At 38.0% G+C, this 24013-nt stretch overlaps 2 protein-coding genes, 1 non-coding gene and 1 pseudogene across 8 annotated transcripts in view; 3 read left to right on the top strand and 1 right to left on the bottom strand.

Annotated features, from left to right (window-relative positions):
* Nucleotides 1–24013, bottom strand: part of PTPN12 (protein tyrosine phosphatase non-receptor type 12) — a 115561-nt gene that overhangs the window by 54347 nt on the left and 37201 nt on the right. For 5 of the 6 annotated variants that reach the window (XM_036246173.1, XM_036246168.1, XM_036246167.1 and 2 more), the window contains exons 2-3: nucleotides 9602–9710; nucleotides 623–699 (exon numbers count right to left, since the gene is read on the bottom strand). In XM_036246173.1, coding sequence (XP_036102066.1) covers nucleotides 623–699; nucleotides 9602–9710 — 186 coding nt within the window. Of the gene's footprint in view, nucleotides 1–622; nucleotides 700–9601; nucleotides 9711–12848; nucleotides 12930–24013 lie in introns of those variants that run through there. The other variant, XM_036246171.1, reaches the window with a different exon arrangement.
* LOC118620573 lies at nucleotides 5380–5442 on the top strand. The gene has a single exon (XR_004957478.1). It is a non-coding gene; the product is annotated as a U7 small nuclear RNA (small nuclear RNA).
* Nucleotides 12452–13150, top strand: LOC118620284 (annotated as a pseudogene).
* LOC118619555 (COP9 signalosome complex subunit 5-like) lies at nucleotides 18967–20139 on the top strand. The gene is given in 3 exon segments (XM_036246174.1): nucleotides 18967–19224; nucleotides 19227–19642; nucleotides 19644–20139. Coding segments are annotated over 3 exon segments (1002 nt in total). The 5' UTR covers nucleotides 18967–19064; the 3' UTR covers nucleotides 20070–20139.

Here is a 24013-nt window from a genome sequence, read left to right as displayed (position 1 = left end):
TAATGTGTGTCTCTATTGATAAACATGTAAGAATTTAACTGCTTTTGATCACAGAGTAGTATCCCCAAAAGGTTAACTATATGAAGACTATATTTAATCTTGCATTTTGGATGTCATCTGAAATGATGACAATTGCCAAATGTTTTAAATTTAAATTTACATTCCATAATTTTAAATCAGTATTACCCAGTAATTTCAGCCCTGGGAATTTAGCCTAATAAATTTTTCAAAAGAACAATAACGTTGCCCTGGACGGTTTGGCTCAGCGTTTAGAGTGTCAGCCTACAGTCCAGAGAGACCTGAGTTTGGTTCCCGCTAAGGGCACATACCTCAGTTGCAGTTTGTCCCCGGCCCTGGCTGTGTCATGCGAGAGGCAGCCACTCGATGTGTCCCTTTCGCGTCAACGTTTCTTTCTCTCTCTCTCTCTCTCTCTCCCTCCCACTCTATCTGAACAAAAAAAATGGGAAAATGTTCTCGGGTGAGGGGGAAAAAAAAAAGTGTCAGGGCTATAATTTTATTTTTATTTCTTTTGCTGTTGGTATCATTTTAGGCAATTTAAAACAATTTAACAGTATGAAGGAAGACATTAAGTATAGCAGAGAAACATCATTTAAATACATACCTTAATAAAATTTGCATTGATATAGTCTGAATCTTGAGAAGGAGTCTTCAAAGTTAACTTAACTCGGCTGTGATCAACTACAAAAAAAAAAAAAATGGATTTTACAAATTATGACCTGTTGGCAGACAGGTGTTTTCTAATGAACTGTTTGTAAGATTAAATAAGTAACTAAAAATATTTACTTTGAAAACAATAAAAATTGACTCTAGGTACCATAAGGATAACTTATAACATCATAAGTCATTCTTTAAAAAAAAAATGATGATGTAAAGCTATGTTTTAAAGATGTAATCAGTATAACCTTAGGAGCTCTTTTTTTTTTCCAAAAAAATTTTTTTTTCTTTATTGATTTTAGAGAGAGAGAGAGAGAGAGATAGGGAGGGAGGGAAGAGAGAAACACTGATGAGAGAGAACATCAAACATCAATTGGTCGCCTCCTGCATGTCCCACTGGGAATTTGGCCCACAACCTGGGCATGTGTCCTGACTGGGAATTGAATCAGTTACTTCTTGGTGCATGGGTCGATGCTTAGTCACTGAGCCACACTGGCCTGGGAGGAGCTCTTTTAGCATACAAATTTCTGGACATCACTACATATTTACTAGACAAGAGTATGGGCATCAAATATCTGCAGCTTTAAACAAGCATACTGCATGGTTAGTACTAACTATCAATACACAAGTTTATTTGCAAAAATTCTTATTAGGAAATATAACTTTCATATTTCACCAAAAAATTATAAAAAATAAGTCAATTATGACAAATAAATGAATTCAGTTGATATATAAAAGTGCTCAATACTGCACTTGGACAATACTATTTATTATTAGGTAGTGTCTACTTAGGGTAAAAAACAATCTTTACAACGAAGTCCAAAAATAAATTTTATAAATTGTGTGGTTTTACTTTTAAAATAAAATATACGACTTTTAAAAATTAAATCTTAAAGAAAGATATAAAATGAAAGTCAATCTTCCCCTGTCCTTGAATTCTAAGACTCGCTCTTTCCCATTGAAGATACTATATTAACAAAGATACTATACTTTTTTATTTCCTTTCCAAAGTAATTTTTATACATATACCTACATACTTTGAAAAACTATACAAATGCAATCATACTATACATGTTGTTCTATATCTGCTGTTAACCTTTTAGCCTCTATTCAAAGTATCTCAAAGGCAGAGACTTTGTACAATAATAGCTGGTTTACCACCGAATCCTCAGTAAATGTTTCTGGGAATTGTGAATACAAATAATAACAGTGGTTCCCAAATGAAAGTCAAGATTGGTTCCAGGCTGCTACATGCAAGGTGGGAATTTTTGAAATTTTCTATGATGGAAAATTTTATGAATATACAAAAATGTAATAATATAATGAATCCCCATATATCCATTACCAGGCTTTAATAAGTATTAACGTTTTGCTAGTCTTATTTCACCTGCCTCTAATCATACAACAGTTGGGGGCCAGAGAAAGCAAATTAAAACACAAGATCTCTGAGTCACATAATGCAGTAAGTTTAATTCAGTAACTTCAAGATGGGACATAGAAATGGCTTTTTATAAAATAACTTCTATAGCACAGGCAGATTTTGTAGTCACTACTAAATGCTTACAATCGTAGTATATTACTGAAAATTTTAAAATTAATATGCTGCTTACATAACACATCATCATGTGTATTTTAACATTCTTCACTGGTACTCCCATTAAGCATTAAAATGAGTAGACTATAAAGAATAACAAAGCAATGAAAATAATGATTTCTTTCCATGATTTTTCTGACTGCCTCTACAATCTCCCAAGAGCTCAACTCCAAAAAGATAAAAATCAATGTTGGCTACCCAAGAGACTTTAAAGGAGTAACTTTCTTTTTGAACAAACATCAACAACCTATGACAACAAAAAGAAAATAGATAAGATTGTCACCAGGAAAAGAGAAACCTCAAGTGACTAAATCCAGGTCTGAGAAATAAAAGGATCGCCATAATTAACATTAGATAGGCAGGGTACTCTGATCCATCACTCCTGAAGGCTAGCCATCTCAGTTTTAGCCCTCTCAACACACAAAACACAGGTCATCCATGACACAAAGAGTACCTAGAAAATTTTAAATTCTGGTACTAGATTCAATGTTCTAGTATAAAATAAATCAAATAGCCAAGATAACTCCAGAAAAAACGAGTTGATAATTGAACAGTGATGAAACCACTTTTAAATTGATCAAAATTAAGGCTGTCTGCTCTTACCACTTCAAGCCAACATTATACTAGAGATTCTAGCCAGTGTAGAAAGACAAAAGCTATTCTTATTAAAAAGTAGGAAACTGCCCAGCTTGTGTGGCTCAGTGGTTAAGCACTGACCCACGCACCAAAAGGTCACTAACTGGATTCCAGGTCAGGGCATATGCCCAGGTTGTGGGCCTGATCCCCGGTGGGGGGCATACAGGAGGCAGCCAAACGATGTCCTCTCTCATGGATGTTTCTCTCTCTCCCTTCCTCTCTCTCTAATATCAATAAAAAAAAAAAATTTTTTTTTTAAGTAGGAAACTGTTATCATTTGCAGATGACATGATTCTATATGTGAAAAATCCTAAAAGATCCACAGAAAATGACTAAAGTAATAAATGAGTTCAGAAAGGTCACTAGACTTTTTAAAAAATCAATATACAGCCCTGGCCAGTTTGGCTCAGCGGTTAGAGCGTCGGCCTGTGGTCCAGAGAGACCTGGGTTGGTTCCCGCTAAGGACATGTACCTCGGTTGCAGTTTGTCCCCAGCCCTGGTTGGTCGTGTGGGTGGCAGCCACTTGATGTGTCCCTTTCACATGGATGTTTCTCTCTCTCTCTATTTCTCTCTCCGACTCTACCTGAACAAAAACAAGTGAAAAAATGTCCTCGGGTGAGGATTAAAAAAAAAAAAATCAATATACAAATATAAATTGTGTCCAGCCAGTGTGCCTCAGTGGTTAAGCATCTACCCATGCACCAAGAGGTCACTGGTACGATTCTCAGTCAGGAAACAGGCCCAGGTTGTGGACCTGATCCCCATTTGGGGCATGCAGGAGGCGGCCAACTGATGTTCTCTCTCATCGATGTTTCCATCTCTCTCTCTAAAAATCAATAAGGGGGGGGTGGGGGGGGAGAGGATCTCTTCTTTACAAATAAATAAATAAATAAATAAATATTATATATATATAAATTGTATTTCTATATACAGTTGACCCTTAAACAACATGGGGGGTCAGAGACACTCCTTACCCCCACCCATGTAGTTGAAAATCTGTTTACAGCATTTTGTTTTAGTGTGTTTTTATTGATTTTTTTTACAGGGAGAGGCAGAGAAAAATAGAAACATTGGTGAGAGAGAGAAACATTGAATGGCTGCCTCCCCTACGGGGGATGGAGCTCACAATCCAGGCATGTGCAGGAATCAAACCAGTGACCTCTCTATGCATGGGATGATGTTCAATCCACTGAGCCACACCAGTGGGGCTTGTTTACAACTTTTGACTCCCCCAAAACTTAAACTATCTGTGGGAGACTGATTTCTAGCCCCCCATTCCTGCCAAGAACACCAAATGTGCAGATGCTCAAGTCCCCTATAAAATGGCACAGATCAATGCAGTCAGTCAGCCCTCTGCATCCATGGCCTCCCAACCTCAAATCAAAAAAAGTAGTTATCTATAGAAAAAACTTCACATATAAGTGGACCTGTGCAATTCAAACCTATGTTGTCAACTGTAGTAGTAAAAGAGAATTTGAAAATAAAATTTAAATAATTCCACATACAATAACTTAAAATTTTTAAAAGAAAAGAAATATAAGACTGGTACAATGAAAGTCATAAAAACACTGCTGAGGCCCTGGCCAGTTTGGCTCAGCGGTTAGAGCGTCGGCCTGCGGTCCGGAGAGACCCGGGTTCGGTTCCCGCTAAGGGCACATACTTCGGTTGCAGTTTGTCCCCGGCCCTGGTTGGTCGTGCGGGTGGCAGCCACTCGATGTGTCCCTTCACGCCGATGTTTCTCACTCTCTCTCCCTTCCTCTCTCTCCCTCCCACTCTATCTGTACAAAAAAAAGGAAAAAAAAACAAACAAAAACACTGCTGAGAAAATTTTAAAACTCTAAATAAATGAGAGACATTACATGTTCACAGAAAGAGTCAATATGCTTTAAGATGATCATTCTTCCCAAATTAATAAATTCCTACTGAGATTTTTGCAGAAATTGACAAGTTGATTCTACAATTTATATTGAGATGCTAAGGACCCAAAAGAACCAAACTAATTTTTAAAAATTAGAACACGGGCCTGGCTAGTGTGGTTCAGTGGATTGAGCTTTGTCCCATGGACTGAGAGGTCCCAGTTCCATTCCTGGTCAGGGCACATGCTCAGGTTGCGGGCTCGATCCCCAGTAGAGGGCGTGAGGGAGGCAGCCAATTGATGTTTCTCTCTCTCTAAAATAAAAAAATCAATAAAAACATATTAAAAATATTAGAACATGGAAGACTTATACTTATTGCATAAAATTTACTATATAGTGGTACAGTACTCAAGACAGCGTGTCACTGGCTTAAGAAAAGGTCAATGGAATAGAATTAAATGTATGGGTCAAATGACAAAGCTACCAAGACAATTCAATGAAGAAAGAACAGTATTTTCAACAAATGGTGCTGAAACAAACCTACATGCACAAAGACCTTAACTTCACAACATTATTAGGGAAAAATATTTTTACAAATCATATATCTAAAAGAACTCTCAGCGCTTACAGCTCTTTTTGAATTTGTCTAATAGGCCTTCTGGTTTTCACCAGAAGGCTCTCCCTAAAAAAATTAAATTAAATTAAAAAATTAAAAAACTCTCTTATCTAAGATATATAGAAAACTTTTACAACTCAATAGTATAAAAACTCAGATTTTTAAAAAGTACAAATTATTGCCCTGGCCGGTTTGGCTCAGCGGTTAGAGCGTCCGCCTGCGGTCCGGAGAGACCCGGGTTCGGTTCCCGCTAAGGGCATGTACCTCGGTTGCAGTTTGTCCCCGGCCCTGGTTGGTCGTGCGGGTGGCAGCCACTCGATGTGTCCCTTTCACATCGATGTTTCCCTCTCTCTCTCTCTCTTCCTCTCTCTCCCTCCCACTCTGTCTGTACAAAAAATGGAAAAATGTCCTCGAATGAGGATTAAAAAAAAAAAGTACAAATTATTTCAAGACACTATTCACCAAAGAAGATATGTAAGGCCTAACATCATGAAAAGATACTCAACATCCTTAGTCATTAGGGAAAAGCGAATTAGAACCATAATGCAGTAACTCTACAAATCACCACTAGAAATAAAAAAGACAGTAACAAGTGTTGGCAGGAATGTGGAGAAAGTGGAACCCTCATATATTGTCAGTAGGAAAGTAAAATGGTACACAGCTACTTAGTTTATCATTTTCTTAAAAAGTTAAACATAAGCTTCCATTCCTGGGTATCTATCCAAGAGAAATAAAACTATATATCCACATAAAAATCTGTAATGGAAATGTTTAACATAGCATTGCTCATATCGCTATTCAACTGGTAAGTAGATAAACAAAATGTGGTATATACCTTACAGTGAACAATGAAGAGGAATGAACTATTGATATATGTTACAACATGGATGAATCAAAAAATATGCTAAGTTTAAAAAGCCAGACACAAAAGACTATGTATATTGTATAATTACACTTGTATAAAATTTTCTGAAAAGGAAAATCTATAGTGACATAAAGCAGAGCAATGGTTGCCTGGGACTAAAGACCGCAAACTGGAAAAATGATTTTTTTGGGGTGATGGAAATGTTCTAAAACTGTATTGTGTTGATGGCTGCACAACTCTATACATTTAGTAAAACTCACCGAATTATATACTTAAACGGGTAAATTTTATGACATGTAAATTATATCTCAATAAAGCTGTTTAAAAAAAGACTGTATCTGAAAGCACTGGACACACTAAACATGCAAAAGAAACTGACATTATTCTTATAATAGTAAGTAAACATACATCTCTAAATACAATTACTTTTCCATATAATTTTCTAAATTAAAGTGACTAGAAATTTATTGGAAACTGACTTATCAAATCTTCTATGATTTAAAGGAAAAAAAGGCACTGCCACTCTGACTGTACCACAGCGATTAAGAGCTTAGGCTCTAGAGCAAGGGTTCTCAACCTCAGCACTATGGACATTTTGGCCTTGAATAATTCTTTACTGTGGGGAGGCAGCGGCCTCTGTACTGAATACATCCTACATCTACTAGATGCCAGTAGCCACCTGCCTTCTGCATACATAACCAATTAGGTAGTTGGGTGTGTGTGTGTGTGTGTTTTACTTAATGATTTTAGAGAGAAAGGAAGAGGGGGGGGGGATGGGGGACAGGGGGGAAAGAGAAAGTGAGAGAAACACTGCTTTGTTGTTCCACTTATTTATTCATTGGATGATCCTGTATGTGCCCTGATCGGGAATCGAACCTTTAAGCTTACTGTAAGGGAACAACACTATTAACCAAATGAACTACTTGGCCAGGGCTTGCTCAACCAGTTATGACAACCAAAATGTCTCCAGACATTGCTGAATGTCCCTTCAGGGACGAAATCACCCTAGTTGAGAACCAACGTTCTCATTCCTACTATATAGCACTCATCTCCATTTGACAGATTATGTGTTATTTGTATTCATTATCCAGCACCTTGACTAGAATATAAGGTTCATGAGAGCGGGAGGTTTTGCCACTTTGCCTTCTGCAGTATCCCCAGTGCACTGCATATGACCAAAATACAGTGATACCTCGGTTCTCGAACGCCTCGGATTTCGACCAAATCGGTATTCGACCAGGAGATTCGAGAAACTTTTGTCTCGGAATCCGAACAAATATTTGGAACTCGAACTTCCGAGATGAGCCGAGTTGAGCCGAATGGCGTTCATCCGGCCCAGCGCGCCTTGCTTGCGTCATCAGTGTGCGTGCAGAGAGAGAGTCACGCTTTGTGGAGAGAGTCACGCTTTACACTGAATTTAACCCTTAGACATACTGTACACTTTTATTTCTTGTTGAGACTTATGTTTTTCTACATATTATATACAAATTAGGCCAGTAAATAGGCATTTTCTGGGGCTTGGAACGAATTAATCCAGTTTCCATTATTTCCTATTGGGTTTCATTGCTTCGGTTCTCGAACAATTTGGTTCTCGACCGTCCTCCTGGAACGAATTATGTTCGAGAACCGAGGTATCACTGTATTTTGTAAAATCAATGAATGAAACGTAACATATAAAAACAAAAACCTGGAGCTGTTTAGGATTCATTTCCCCAGATGATAGAAAAAGGTAGAGGAAAGGTCTTTTTTTTTTAAAGACAGAGTAGGAGGGAGGGAGAGAGAGAATTATCAACGTGAGAGAGACACAATGACTGTGTGCCTCCTGCAGGACCCCGACCAGAGCCAGGGACAAACTACAACTGAGGTATGTGTCCTCAACTGGAATCGAACCAAGACTCACTGGTCCACAGGCTGACGCTCTAACCTCTGAGGCAAACCAGCCAGGACGAGAAAAGATCTTTATAAGAGTATATATATTAATTCCAGAGCACAGTAAGAGTATTTCAAGATTATATGGCTTAACAAACACTGTCCAGAAGAAACCCATTCCATTCATTATTCTGAGGTAGACTGGAAGGAAAGTAGAGTGTATTTTCCAAAAGCTTAATGAGTGGTCACTATGCTATTTAAGAATATAATTACAGCCTGGCCAGTGTGGCTCTGTGGTTGAGTGCCAACCCATGCACCAAGAGGTCGCCAGTTCAATTTCCAGTTAGGGCACATACCCAGGTTGTGTGCCCAATCCCAGTGGGGGTCATGAAGAAGGTGGCCAATCAATGTTTCTCTCTTTCCCTCACCCTTCCTCTCTCTCTAAAATCAATGAAGAAAAAATATTTTTTAAAAAAAGAATATAATTACATTACTATTACTAGAATATAATGCTATTAGTACAGGGTAGGGTAGTAAAAACAGGTTCTTTTTGTTTTTTAAAGAATAGTTCATTGATTTTTAGAGAGAAAGGAAGGGAAGGGAGGCGGAGAGAAACATAGATGTGAGAGTGCAACATCAATCGGCTGCACCCTGCATGCTCCAACTGGGTTGGAGCCCATAACCCAGACATATGCCCTGACCAGGAACCCAACCAGCAACCACTGGGTGCATGGGACAACACTCAACCAACTGAGCCACATGGGCCAGGGCCACTGGTTGCTTCTTGTGTGTGCCCCAATTGGAGATCAAACTTGAAACCTTGGTGTATCTGGACCATATTCTAACCTACGGGAACTACTTGGCCAGGACCTATATTACTTTATTTTAAGACCTTAACTTTGAACACGGAATCCACAAAAAGACATTCTTACTTGGATTTTTCAGTATTTAAAAGAAAGTTAGTATCAGAGCAATTCTGATACTTAAAATTTTTTTTAAATATATAAAAACATAACAAAAACTACTATTAGAAAGAAAAACAAGAAGCACAATTACAAATTATCATCTTGTGTTCCTTAAAAGAGAGATTAGAACACATTGCTCTCTCTCTGGGGAGCAGCCTACCACATTCCCTTCCCTCTTTTCTTCCCCCACAGGCATGCATCTCCTAAACTCTAAGGGTCCCCATGAGATTTGCAACCAGGGGAGTAATGGACAGCAGCAGCTCATCCCAGGATAATCCCCTGAACCTGTCCCCAAGGTCCCCTTTCTCTGACTTCCCAGGGAATTAAGGCAGCCCAGCCTGGGCTTTCCCATTGCTTCTTCTTTGCTAAGCCCTTCTTTGTATCACTGTCCCCAGTTAAAAAAGAAGAAAGAAAGATTAATTACTACCTCCTTAACACTCAAACTCATTAGAAAGACTAAAGCTAGTGTAGGCTACAAACTGCTAATTAACATTTCCATTTCTATGAAGGGAATTTCAAACTTACATGGCAGTATGTCCTTATATCTGTTCTTTTTAACATTTTCTTCTTTTTCTCCAGTGGCTGTGGGATAAATCTTTTCTGTTCTATATTTGGTAGATAATCTTCTTAATCGCTTAAAATACAAAAGAAAAACAAAATTCAAGTTTAGGAAAACATTAAGATTTTCAAATTTTTAACAATTTGCAAATAGCTCTTCACTGAATTTTGCTAACCCAATTCCTCACAACTCTTTTTCCTAAGTTCACGGTATCTCCCTACCCCTTAATAATTAATACCAAGGGTGATTTATTTTTATTAAGTGCAAACTTAAAATTAATATTCCAAATATCAGAGAGAAAGAAAAGTACTTTTCGTTAAAGAAATCATTAATGAGTCAGAATATTTAACTCAGTCCTTAACTTACTCAAGTAAATTTTGTGTTTTAAAAAGGGGTTCCAAAAGCCAAGTTTTAAAACCATGACTACAGACCTGTTACAAGGGCGGTGCAGGTAAATGCAGTACTTGCCGCCTCCCACACCACATCAAAATTACAACTAAACTACAGAATAATCATCATTTAGAACTGCCTGAAATCTGGCTGAATATAAGTCCTATAACTGGGGAACTAAAGCAGCAGCCACATCGACACTGGTAAGAGGGACAGAGACATGAAATGAAGTGGTCTCACACCTACATGTGATGGGTAAATATTGGGAGGGGTATCTTGGCCATAGAGGTCCCCCCTGAAGAGTAAGGAATCCCAGCTGTACCGCCTGCCCCAGCACAAAGTTCTAGTGCCAGAAAGAGAAGTCCCCATAACTTCTGGCTATAAAAACCAGTGAGGATTGAGGCTGAGAGACTGAGGGTTACTAGAGTCCCAAGCAGTCCTCTTAAAGGGCCCACACACAGACTTACTCTGACACCCTTCCTCTGAGCTCTAGTGCTAGAACATTCAGCTTGAAAGACATCAGAGGCATTTGGAGAGGAATTTGTCAGGCATCAGGGCAAGAGCTGGGGGTCAGGGTGGGGAGGGTTTTCTCCCAGACAGAAGTCCCGGCAAAGGCCACTGTTCTCTTGATAAGCCCTCCCCTACAGAGCTGCCAGGCGGGTGCCATATCTGAGACTCCATTAACCCGGCTCACAATGTTCACCCCACCCGAGTGATTCCCTGAGGCCCCACCTCATCCAAATTTCGGGCCCATCCAGGCTGTTTCCAGAGGCTTTTCCATACAAGTGGTTTGTCTTGGCTTATGCTTCAGATTTTCCTAAAATCTCTCAAACAAGCAGCATCTGGCCTGAGCGAACCCCATACCCATTGCTAAGTGGCCACACACCCAGTAATAGCAGCAGCCAGCCATGGTTTGCAGCTTGGCCTTACCAGGGCATCTCCAAACACAGCACATGTATTAACCCAATACATAGAAACAAGCAGCAGCCATCTGCAGATCGCTTTGTAGCTCATGCTAAGTGGGCAGAACATAGGCAATGGCTTAACTTGGCCTGAACCTGCCAACAGGCCCCAGAGCCAGCACACCCAGTGGACAGCTTCAGACCATGTTGAAGCACCGCCACCATATCACCTCCACAAGCAACACACTCAAGGGGCAGACTCAATGGGCACCCAAGTCCCAATGAAGTAAGTCCTGCTCTGTGGTGTGGGCTCCTTGCACAGCTGATCCTCCATGTTGGTAGGAGGTCAGTGGTACAGCCAGTCCTTGCAGCTGATCAGCCTGGTGGTAAATCCTTCCTTTGACAAGCCAACAGCAATCAAGGCTCAACAACAACAGAAAGGGGTACACAGCCTACACTGGGGAAGGGGAGACGCACCTCGAGTTGCCCAGCTTGGGTGATCAGGAAGACTATGCCAATGAACCCTACAGAACAACCACTACATTAGGCCACTCTACCAAGCAGAGGACACATAGCAGCTTTACCTAATACACAGAAACAAACACAGGGAGGCTGCCAAAATGAGAAGACAAAGAACCATATCCCAAGCTAAGGAACAGAACAAAACTCTAGAAAAAAAACTAAACAAAATGAAGACAAGCAAACTACTAGATGAAGAATTCAAAACACTGGTTATAAGGATGCTCAATGAACTTATGGAAAGAGTAGATGAGCTCAGTGAGAACTTCAAAGAGATAGGAAACATAAAAAGAGAGACAGAAAATATAAAAAAAGAACCAATCAGAAATGAAGAATACACTAACTGAAATGAAGACTATATTACAGGAAATCAACACTGGAATAGATGAAGCAGTGGATCAAATCTGAGATTTGGAAGATAAGGAAGTGGAAAACATCCAATCAGAAGAGCAAAAAGAAAATTCCAATAAAATGAGGATACTAAAAGGAGCCTCTGGGCCAACTTCAAGCATACCAACATTCATATCATAAGGAGGAGACAGAGACAGAAAGAGAGAGACTGAAAATCTTTTTGAAACAATAATGACAGAAAACTTCCCTAATTTGGTAAAGGAAACAGACATATAAGTCCAAAAACAGAGTCCCAAACAAGATGAACCCAAAGAGGTCCACACCTAGACACATCATAATTAAAATGCAAAAAGATAAGACAAAGAGAGAAGCTTAAAAGCAGCAAGAGAAAAGTAGTCAGTTACCTACAAGGGAGCTCCCATAAGACTTCCAGCTCATTTCTCAACAGAAACTTTACTGGCCAGAAGGGAGTGGCAAGAAATATTCAAAGTGATGAAAAGCAAGGACCTACAAGCAAAATACCCAGCAAAGCTATCATTTAGCATGAACGGAATAATAAAGAGCTTCCCAGACAAGAAAAAGCTAAAGGAGTTCACCACCACCAAACCAGTATTTTATGAAATGTTAGGCAGCTGTGTACAGTAGTCCTACTCTATGCCTCTTATCTGCCCGCAGCTGCCACCACTGGGAGGAGGGCAAGCAGGTAAGCCCGGAGAAGCTTCTCCTTCTCCCCAAGAGAATATTTGCGATTACAATAATGAAAACATGGCACATCTTCTAGAACAGTGGAAGAAAGATAATGACCTAGGAGACCTCCCAAAGCACAAAAGACCCTGAGCACCTCTGGACTTCTAACACAAGCAAGATAGCATATTGAAAATGATGAAGAAAAGGGAAGACTGTCATATTTGTTACCATATCAGGAAGTCCCAGGGAGGAGATAAAATCACCAGCCTCTGGCGAGGCAGCCTTTCCAATACCAACTATGACATCTAGAGATTCATCATGGGTCAGACCATGTCATCTCCATGTTGTGTGATGGGAGCTGTACCTGAGAGCAAAGACTTTTTGGTTCAGGCAGGACAAGTGTGCTGATGTCACTCTGGAGGGACAGGTGTACCCTGGCAAAGAAGGAGGCAGCTAAAAGAAAATACAAAGCAAGAGAAGGGCAAAAAGAAGGAGGGAGACCTGAAATCTCGGGCTTCAAAGGGAGGCATTCGAGCTGGAAATAAAGTAGAATGGGGGAGCCATGACCTCTGCCCAGAGCATGTGAGACAGAGCTCAGCAAGAGCTTGCCCAGGATTGGGGGAGCACGGGCAACCGCACATCCAACAGAATTCTACTTTCTTCTAGAGAGGGTCTGCCACATGACCAATTTGTGGTCATAGTAAGAATTACTACTGAAAAGGCTTCAAATAAGAAGATAGATTTTGTATTAATACTGGACACTGGCAAATTCAGGATTACTATAAAATCACTTTAGATGGAAACCTGAGTATTGCCTTTTCTCATTTAAATTTGGGAGTCACTGTGTCACCACCACCCCTCAATGCACCTGCTCTGATCTCATGTCCTACATTGTCTGTACCTTTTATTTTCTGTTATCTGGAAGAATACTAGGTTCTAATCAGACAAACATTAAGACTTGATTTAATTATATCAAGCTCTTTACACAGCAAAAAAACATCCTTTTCATTACTGTGAAATTAAAACATGCCATGGGAGCACTGCATGAAGCTCTGGTTTTTAAATATACAATCAGGATGCCATCATGTGTCAGTCTCACATCTGCAAAAAATGCACAGAACAGAAAATAAATGTAACTTGAAGATCCTAAGTATTTCCTTTTAATTTCTTGGAATTTAAGAGAACTCCTGATATCTGTGAGCTGTTAGGTTGTCTGTGAAGTAAGGGATCCTGTTCTATATCCTTATTTAGGAAACAGTAATGCTGGTGATGAGGTTCGTGTGTTCCGTTTAATGTGACAATTTTAAAAGGTGTCAACCGGTAATCAGCAGAGTCCTTTGCAGGGTGTGGCGGAAGGCTCAATAACCTCATTCATTTGTAAACACGTTTCTTTGATAAAGTGCCAAAATTTGTGATGTTTCTGTATGGTACTCACATGAAGCCCTACCTGTATGATTTTGCTGTTCATGTTGGAGCCTACTCTGGGTAAGAGTTAAGGAATTTATAAACAAAAGTCATTTTTAAGAATTATAATTGTTTGTAAAAACTTTCCATTGTGATTTTAACAAAATAGCATATGGACATGGTTAAGAAATGCCATTGTTGAAGGGTACCAAGTGGAAGGCCTGTGCCTAACCACCACTCCCACTATTGTTCTAGCGGAAGCTAATTCCAAAAACACGTACTTACCAACTTGGGGGAAAAAAAAAAAGAAATGTTAAAGGGTCTTTAAAAAGAAGGGGAAAAAGTTTAAAAATATAACCATTAAAATGGCAATAAATACACATCAACAATTGAATCTAAAAAACAAAATAAACAAGCAGAAGAGAAACAGACTCAGAGATACGGATAACATTTTGACAGTTGCCAGATGAGAATGGGGTTCAGTGAGTTTGTGAAAAAGGTAATGGCATTAAGAAGTACAAAGTGGCCCAGCCAGTGTGGCTCAGTGGATTGAGCATGGTCCCATAGACAGATAGGTACAGTTTCAATTCCTGGTCAGGGCACATGCTCTGCTTGTGGGCTTAATCCACAGTAGGGGGCGTGCAGGAGGCAATCTATATTTCTCTCTCACACTGACGTTTCTATCTCTCTCTCTCCCTTCTTCTCTTAAAAAAAAAAATCAATAAAAACAATTTATAAAAAAGAAGTACAAATTGGTAGTTACAGAATATTCCTAGGGATATAAAGTACAGCACAGGAAAAATAGTCGATAATATTCTAATAACTACGTATGGTGTCAGATGGGTACGAGATTTATCAGGATGATCATTTAGTAAATTATGCAACATCTAATCACTGGGGTGCACACCTGAAACTAATATAATAATGTATGTCAACTCTAATTGAAAAATGAATTATTTTTTATACAATTTTCTTTATTCTGTCTTAAACCTTGAACACTCATGATACGCGAGGCTCGTTCTAAAGCATAAGTTAATTATTATAAGATACTACAAAACAAAGTTCTTTTACATATTAAATTGAAAATGTCCAACAAAGACCAATTCTGCTTATTCACTGCATTGCAAAAGTGGTTTGTGAGTTAGCAACAAATTCTTACCACATACGGCAGTAGGGATGTTCTATGGGCTGGAATATTTCTGCGGGTCAGTAATACACTTTCTGCTTTCAGAAGCACTGAAAGTCATCATTGTGAATTGTTTAAATCCACTACTCAACTACACTGCTGAAATTTAATTTCAAAGAAGCCTACTTTCTTCTAGGCTAAAAGACATATTGAAGGCTTTCTGGTTTTCCTGTTCAACAAACTATTAAATAAAAATGAAATGAAAAAGAAGTCTAGTAACATTTAACTTTTTCACCATTTTACTTTTGCTACTTGTAATGCTGATATCTAAGCAACTAAAAGTATTATGTCTATATATTTTTCAAAATTCACATATAGAACTTTAATTAAGATTCTTATCTGAGTCTTATGATGTACTTTAACATAGAGCACTTGAAATAATCTTACAAATAGGCATTTACATATGGAACAGTGAGCCTTTTGGTTTTCTTTGAAAACTAATAAACTTTATCACCACAATCTTAGAGTCCTAAAACAAGAATACACATTTTTTAATTTTATTTAAGATGAAAAGACTTAAATAGAATCTTGTTCTTCATTGGCACAATGCCAAAGTAAAATTCCCCCCATTTATGATACTGTTCCTGTGTAAAGTTCTCAAGTGTATTGGGGGAATAACTGTATTTAAAAGTAAATAGACTACTGGTGAGGGTATGAGAAAGCCAGAACGTCATTAAATGCTGGTAGAAAAGAACATTTTAGCATAACTCCTATGGAAGGTAATTTGTCAATTACAAATAAACATAACTCCTTAACCTAGAAATTGCACTTCTATAAATTTGTCCTCTAGGTATGACGTATGCACAAAAAGTTACTTATTACAGCATTGTTTATAAAAGAGCAAAAAGCTGCAAACAAGCAAAAAAGCCTATTACTAGCAGGAGGCAGTGGATAGATGTGCACTCACATCGATGTTTCTTCCCCTTCTGCCTCTAAAAATCAACAAACTATTCTTTAAAAAAATAAAAATTAAGTTGACATAAGTAATGTACTTAGAAATTTTTATACCCATCAGAGATACTAATCGGATATAGTATAAATAAAACAAAGGTGGTCCATTAAACATAAAAACTTTGTACTAAAAAAACAAAAAGACATCAAAAAAATTCTACCCAACTATATTAAAAGGATACCTTCAAGTAGGAATTTATTTCCTAACAACAAAGTCAGCTTTATAGTTAGCTGCTCAAGTTAACCTGATTTGCCACTAACTGTATGAGACTGACCATATTTAACCTGTGTCTCACCTTCTATAACACAAGGATAACACCTATACTCAGCAAACAGCCTGGCACAAAAAATGGGCTCAATAAATGTCAGCTATTATTACTGAGCCAATTACTGAAACTTTAAATTTTCTACTAAAGATTTTTTTTTAAAACCTTCCCTACATCAGAGGTCAAAGAAGTCATATATCTGGGCCAATTTGTTTGCCTGAGAGTGTTGAGTATTACAAAACATGCTTCATTCATACTGTCAAATTGGAGCATGCTTCAGAATCATCCTGAGGGCTTCTTAAAACATAGATTGCAGGGCCCCAACCTCAGAGTTTCTATTCAGTAGGTCTGAGGTACACCCTGAGAATGTCTATTTTTTAAAGTCCCCAGGTGATACTGTTGTTGCTGCCCGAAAAACACACTTTCAGCACCATTAGTATAAGGTATAAATTCAAGAGAAAGGAGTATGGAGGAATGAAGGTTGATTTACAACAATTCTAAGGTTCCTCTATATTTTATGTAGAGCTTGGCAGCATCAAATAATTTTGAAAAAAAAAAAACAAAACAATTAAAAGGGTTTGAGATTAGACCCTAGATAAACTGAGAGACATGGTAAATAGGAAAACCAATAATACTCTTTCCTAAAACATCAGTATAATACAACACTATATGGACCTGGTAGCGTTGACACCAGCAGTGTGTAATTGTAAAGCAAATATCATGAAAGGTGCTTTCAAGTTCTCCTTTCAAATTTCCCCATAATTATCTTTCTGTGTTTTTGTGGATGCTTTTTCTTTGCTTCTTAGTGGTCATTCTACTCACATACTTCCAAATCTTTTCCATCTTTTAAGTCTTAGCTACTCTGGAGTTTCTTATCCCATTGATACAAAAATATTCCGAGTTGTTTTTAGACTGTATATAGGTACTCTTAAAACACCATTTCCTTCTATTTATTTATGATAAATATAAAGAAAATACATCTTTCTACCCTTACTAAACTCTAAAATCTGAGTACAATATTATTGTCAATTAGTATTTATAATGCCCTCTACCTCTGGAGCACACTAAATGCTTATGTGTTAAATAAATTAATCTTAGAATAAAATTTTAATGGTAGCCTAAATAAAAAGTTTTGTTCTTTTAATACCCAACCAAAATTAATGTGCAAAGAGTGGCTGAAGTAGAGAGTAGCACCAAAGTTCACTTAACTATATGAAATGGAAAGTATCTACATAGTTAATTTCATTTGAACTTCCTGAACACTATTTTCCATGGTCTGTACTGAAGCTGTTACTAGGAAATAATTTGAGAAACATGCCATAATGTACTAAGGGTCCTTATTCATAAGAACCCTCTGGGACAGACTGTATGAGAATAGCACTCAACTAAATATTAATGAAATAATTCATTTATTAAGTTACAAATAATTATTCAATATAATCCTAAAGCAAGAAAGCACTCTGAATCATTTACTGTCCTAACTGGGCAAAAATATAGTTATATGGTGTATTAACAGAAGTTTATACTCACCACACCCTTTATCAAGTATGTTTTATAAAAAGTAAGCAGACAAGTAAAAAGCCTTTAAGAAAGACATTTTCTTTCTGACTTATTTCACTTAGCATAAATATGTGAATCTGAAAAACAAAATAACTAACAAAACAGAAATAGACTCATAAATCCAAAGAACAGACTGACAGTCATCAGAGGGGAGGGAGTTTGGGGGGTTGGAAAAGGTGAAAGGATTAAGAAATGCAAATTGGTAATTACAGAATAGTCAGAGGTGTAGATTACAGCATAGGGAATATAATCAATAATGTAGTAATAACTACGTATGGGACCAGGTGGGTACCTGAAGCAGCTAAAGGAATCACTCTGTCAAGTACATGATTTTCTAACCACTTTCTGTACATCTGAAACTACTACTATAGAATAATATTGAATGTAAACTGTAACTGAAAAATAAAAAATAAATTTTAAGTCATTTTCAATTAATTCTACTTTATTATTTTTAAATATGTTTTTACTGATTTTTTTTTTTTAAGAGAGAAAGGGAGAGATAGAAACATGGTTGTAAGAAACATAAATTGGCCATCTCCTGCACACCTCATACTGGGGACGGAGCCCGAAACCCTGGCATATGCCCTGACCTGGAATTGAACTGGGATCTCTGTTCATTGAGCCGCACCAGCCAGGCTAATTCTACCTTTAAAAGTCTTAAAAAGAGCCCTGGCCGGTTTGGCTCAGCAGTTAGGGCGTCGGCCTGTGGTCCAGAGAGACCCAGGTTCAGTTCCCGCTAAGGGCATGTACCCAGCCCTGGTTGGGTTGTGCAGGTGGCAGCCACTCGATGTGTCCCTTTCACATCGATGTTTCTTTCTCTCTCTTTCCCTCCCCGCTCTATCTGAATAAAAAATGAAAAAATGTCCTCATGTGAGGATTAAAAAAAAAAAAAAGTCTTAAAGAAAAAAAAATCACATAAACTCCTTAAATAATTTAATTTGTACCTTACTGTTTCTGTTCTAAAAGGCAAACAAGTATGATCGTTTTAATTTTAGTCTCACACTTAAAAAAATCCTCCAATGGGTCTATCAATCTCCAAGAAAACTACCAATACCTTAGTTTAAATATAACATATTTTGAGGTGTCATGGCTGCCTCGAGAAGCTAGTACGAGTTTGCACCCGTGGTGCGGGGTTCGAAGCCCACACCTGGAGACCCAGCGAGGTAAAGCTGTGTCTTGATTGTGGAGGCGACAGCTTCTCGGATTCCTGGAGATGGCGGCATCCGGGAGTTGTATGGCCCAGAAAACCTGGGAATTGGCCAACAACATGCAGGAAGCCCAGAGCATCAATGAAATCTACAAATACGACAAGAAACAGCAGCAAGAAATCCTGGCAGCGAAGCCCTGGACTAAGGATCACCATTACTTCAAGTACTGAAAATCTCAGCGTTGGCTCTACTGAAAATGGTGATGCATGCCAGGTCAGGAGGCAACTTGCAAGTGATGGGTTTGATGCTGGGAAAGGTCGATGGTGAAACCATGATCATAATGGACAGTTTTGCTTTGCCTGTAGAGGGCACTGAAACCCGAGTAAATGCTCAGGCTGCTGCATATGAGTACATGGCCGCATATATAGAAAATGCCAAGCAGGTTGGCCACCTTGAAAATGCAATTGGCTGGCATCATAGCCACCCTGGCTATGGCTGCTGGCTTTCTGGGATTGATGTTAGTACTCAGATGCTCAATCAGCAGTTCCAGGAGCCATTTGTTGCAGTGGTGATTGATCCAACAAGAACAATATCTGCAGGAAAAGTGAATCTTGGAGCCTTTAGGACATACCCAAAGGGCTACAAAAACTCCAGATGAAGGACCTTCTGAGTACCAGACTATCCCACTTAATAAAATAGAAGACTTTGGTGTACACTGCAAACAATATTATGCCTTAGAAGTCTCATATTTCAAGTCCTCTTTGGATCGCAAATTGCTTGAGCTTTTGTGGAATAAATACTGGGTGAATACTCTGAGTTCCTCTAGCTTGCTTACTAATGCAGACTATACCACCGGCCAGGTCTTTGATTTTTCTGAAAAATTAGAACAGTCAGAAGCACAGCTGGGACGAGGGAGTTTCATGTTGGGTTTAGAAACACATGACAGAAAGTCAGAAGACAAACTTGCCAAAGCTACAAGAGACAGCTGTAAAACGATCATAGAAGCTATCCATGGATTGATGTCTCAGGTTATTAAGGATAAACTGTTTAATCAAATTAACATCTCTTAAACAATCACTAAGTAGTACTTTTGCCTGAAAGCCAGTATGAGAAAAATATTCAAGTAACACTTTTAAACCAGTTACCAAAATCTGATTAGAAGTATAAGGTGCTCTGAAGTGTCCTGAATATATTAACATCCTGTAATAAAAGTCCTTAAAATGAAAAAATAAATAAATAAAACATATTTTGAATGCTGCCTGTTCAATTTCTTAGTTGCTTTTTTATAACCCTCTCTTACTTAAGAGTTTGATGCTTCAGCCACAAATAATTACCGCCACCACAAGCAACCCTCCACCCATTTACTTCAGAGTTTCACAATTTTTACTCATTTTGACGACTTAATAATAAGACTCTGGTTAAGGTGTTAATTTCCTTTCTGAAGCCATTTTGACATGTCCCTTCTTAACCACCCCTCAGCCTCCAGTACAGAGTAGTCAATAACAGAATGCTCCATTACCACTTGTGTAAAGTATTTCAGTAATTGTCTATTTCATCCACTAGACTAAAAAACTGAAGGTAGACCCTGGACTATCTTATTGGACATTATAGACCCAAATCTACTGCAATGCAAATCACAATGGGTAAATCTGCCCTGGCCGGTTTGGCTCAGCAGTTAGAGCGTCCGCCCTCGAACCAGAGAGACCCAGGTTTGGTTCCCACTAAGGGCACGTATCTCGGTTGCAAGTTGCAGTTTGCCACCAGCCCCAGTAGGGTCATGTGGGTGGCAACCACTTGATGTGTGTCTCTCTCTCTCCATCCCCTTCTCCCTCCTGCTCTATCTGAAGATAAATGCAAAAATTTCCTCAGGTGAGGATAAAAAAGAAAAAAAAGGGTAAATTTAAGAATTATTTGAGCCTTCTCAAAGTCATAGAGATATCTCTAATATTAGAATTTTTGATGCAAACAGAAATTGAGTTTAATATTCACTGTTTTAAAATTCCAAATTATTTTCATTGTGTGCCTTAAAACACAAAAGTTTTACTCTCCTAATCCTAAATCAATAAACTGATTCTCAAAGGCCTCTAAAAGACACATGCAATATGACTATCTTATTTAAGGTACCCTTTGCGTGTCAAGATTTGAATTCTTCAAAAGGATAAAAGTTTCACCCTGGCCGGTTTGGCTCAGCGGTTAGAGCGTCGGCCTGCGGTCCAGAGAGACCCAGGTTCGGTTCCGCTAGGTTGCAGTTTTCCCCCGGTCCGGGTTGGTCTTGCGGGTGGCAGCCAATCGATGTGTCCCTTTCATGTCGATATTTTTTTCTCTCTCTCCCACTCTATCTGAACAAAAAAATGGGAAAATGTCCTCAGGTGAAGATTAAAAAAAAAGATAAAAGTTTCATTGTTTATCTAAGGACCAAAGCTGAGAATGTGTTGTGTAATGTTTGTTGAATCCCTCCAGTCAAATAGCTGTCTAATGGATGTCTAGTGGGCATCACAAACCTCCAAATAGCACCACTGAATAAACAGTTACATTCAAGACTAAATGCTAGGAATCATATACTTGATTCCTTCTTCCTTTACCTCCTCTTGCTCCAGATTTATAATCCACCTCTAAAATATTTCTAAATCTTTTCACAGTCACTGAACAGACTTAGAATTCAGAATACATTTAGACAGGGGCAAGTATTAATTTTAATTGTTGGTTAGATTTTAAATCAGGACAATTAAGAAAACAAATGGTCACAAAAAGTAATAGAGCTAAAAATAGAAATTAAGCTAACACAAATTCTTTTTGGAATAAGATAGGCTATAAATAAATTAAATATTGAAATTCAAGGTTTATGCTCTATTACTTGTTCACACACTACTGCCCCAAATTCCTCAATGTCAAAACACTTAAAAACAGTATGAGTTTCATAAGACAAAACTTTTAGTAAACATGCATACAAGATACAAATGTTAAAACTGTACCTTAAAGTGAAATAAAAATAGAATTAATTTAAACTTAAGAGTTACAATCTGACAAAATATAACAATAACTAACCCATAAAATAATACTGCTTTTGCTATTGCTCTGAAAAATTTCTGAGGCAATTACTGAAGAACCCATCCAGAATTTTAAAATGTGGCGGGGGGAGCACATAGTTGGTGCTCAATGACAACTGTTAAATGAATAAATTGATTTTATATCTGAAATAATTAATTGTCCTATGTCAGAAAGGCCATTCAACCTAATATTCCTAAATTAACTTTACAAGTTGAATAATTATTATACCAAATAAATTTTGTTAAAAACCCAAATACAAAGTAACAGCAACTAGCAGTAAAATCAGGGTATAATGTCCTCCCAAAGCATACTATCTCTAATTGGCTGCTCTTAAATTTTTACAAATATGTATGTTTATAAAAACACACGTTTTATATAAATATATACAAAAATATGCATACCTCTAATGTTACAAGCAACTAAAACCACCAAAGGGTCTTTCAACTATGCAAATGCAACACCCACCTTTAACTGCAAAATACGCAACTCTCCTTTCAAAATTCATCATCTTATCTTTTGCTCATGCTTTATCTACTGTTGCATGACAGACTACTTGTCTGCCATTCTTTTCCAGAAATGCATAGCTATGAGTTCTTATATGAAGTTAAATCAGGACTGATGGTTAAAAGGACATAATTTGAAGTAAATAGGGTCCAATTTTATGGGTCTTTAGGTAACAGATGATTTTATTCTTTATGTTAATTTCGATGCTTCAGTTATTTTCCTAGTAGTCTGTCAAGCAACTCCTTGTTTTCTTCTAGTTCAGTACAGAAATCATCATGCTGAAACATTTCTTAAGACTAGTACTGGCACTCACCACCCTCATCTTCTACTTCCTATAAAACTGCTTCATTTCTACCCACAGCTCTTCAAATATACCTCTAATCTAGGTAGGACATATCCCAATATACAATAATTATTCATATATGCACATATACCATCCCTGATAGAAAATTAATTCCTTGAAGATGCAGACCCCATCTTCTTTGTCTATTAATACCTGCTGGTATGAGCATAACCCGTGACAAATAGTAGTAAGTCAATTAACTGTTTAGGTCTTCTCAGGTGGTAATGTTCAGTTCAGAGAAAATGGATGAAAATCAGAATCAACAAGTATACCTAAGAAGCGATTTTCTCTCTCCTCTTACACTTCATTACTACTTCACAATCCAAGTGCTTTGAGTCAGAGAAGCTGAGGTTCAATTCCATCATCTACTAGGCAAAGGAGGTCTCAACACCAGTTTTAAAATTCTCCCTAAATTAGTGTAATCATTAGACTAATTTAGAGAAATTTTTCTAAATAAAACTTTGTTACTACAGACTTTATACTTAAAAATAAATAAGGCCCTGGCCGGTTTGGCTCAGCGGTTGGAGCGTCGACTTGCGGTCCAGAGAGGCCCGGGTTCGGTTCCCGCTAAGGGTATGTGCTTTGGTTGCAGTTGGTCCCCGGCCCTGGTTGGGTCATGTGGGTGGCAGCCACTCGATGTGTCCCTTTCACATCGATGTTTCTTTCTCTCTCCCTCTTTCTCCCTCCTGCTCTATCTGAATAAAAAAGTGGAAAAATGTCCTCGGGTGAGGATAAAAAACAAACAAACAAACAAACAAACAAACAACCAAATAAATAAATAAGGAGAAGCATAAAAACTAAAAGAAAAAAGGGTAATATAAAAATTCCACAACAAGCTTTATTTATGTTTTTTTCAAAAGCCTAGACAACAAGCAATGCTTTTTTGTCTTAAAGGAAAAGCTTCTGTTTTCTGGTTGGAAAAGAAAGTATTTCTGTAGTGTCTTCTCAAGATCAAAATTAAGTTAGGAGGTACAATCTAAGTTTATCCTTTCCCTACCTCCATGTTATATTATTATTTTATTTTATTTTTTTGGTACATGCCCGCAGAGGGAGCCAAACCCAGGATTCTCTGGTCCACAGGCTGATGCTCCAACCGCTGAGCAAACCGGCCAGGGCATG

This window comes from Molossus molossus, unplaced genomic scaffold (assembly GCF_014108415.1).
Source record: "Molossus molossus isolate mMolMol1 unplaced genomic scaffold, mMolMol1.p scaffold_m16_p_7, whole genome shotgun sequence".
NCBI lineage: Eukaryota > Metazoa > Chordata > Mammalia > Chiroptera > Molossidae > Molossus > Molossus molossus.
The sequence above is the reverse complement of the archived record's forward strand: the minus strand, read 5'-3'. Positions and strand labels throughout refer to the sequence as shown.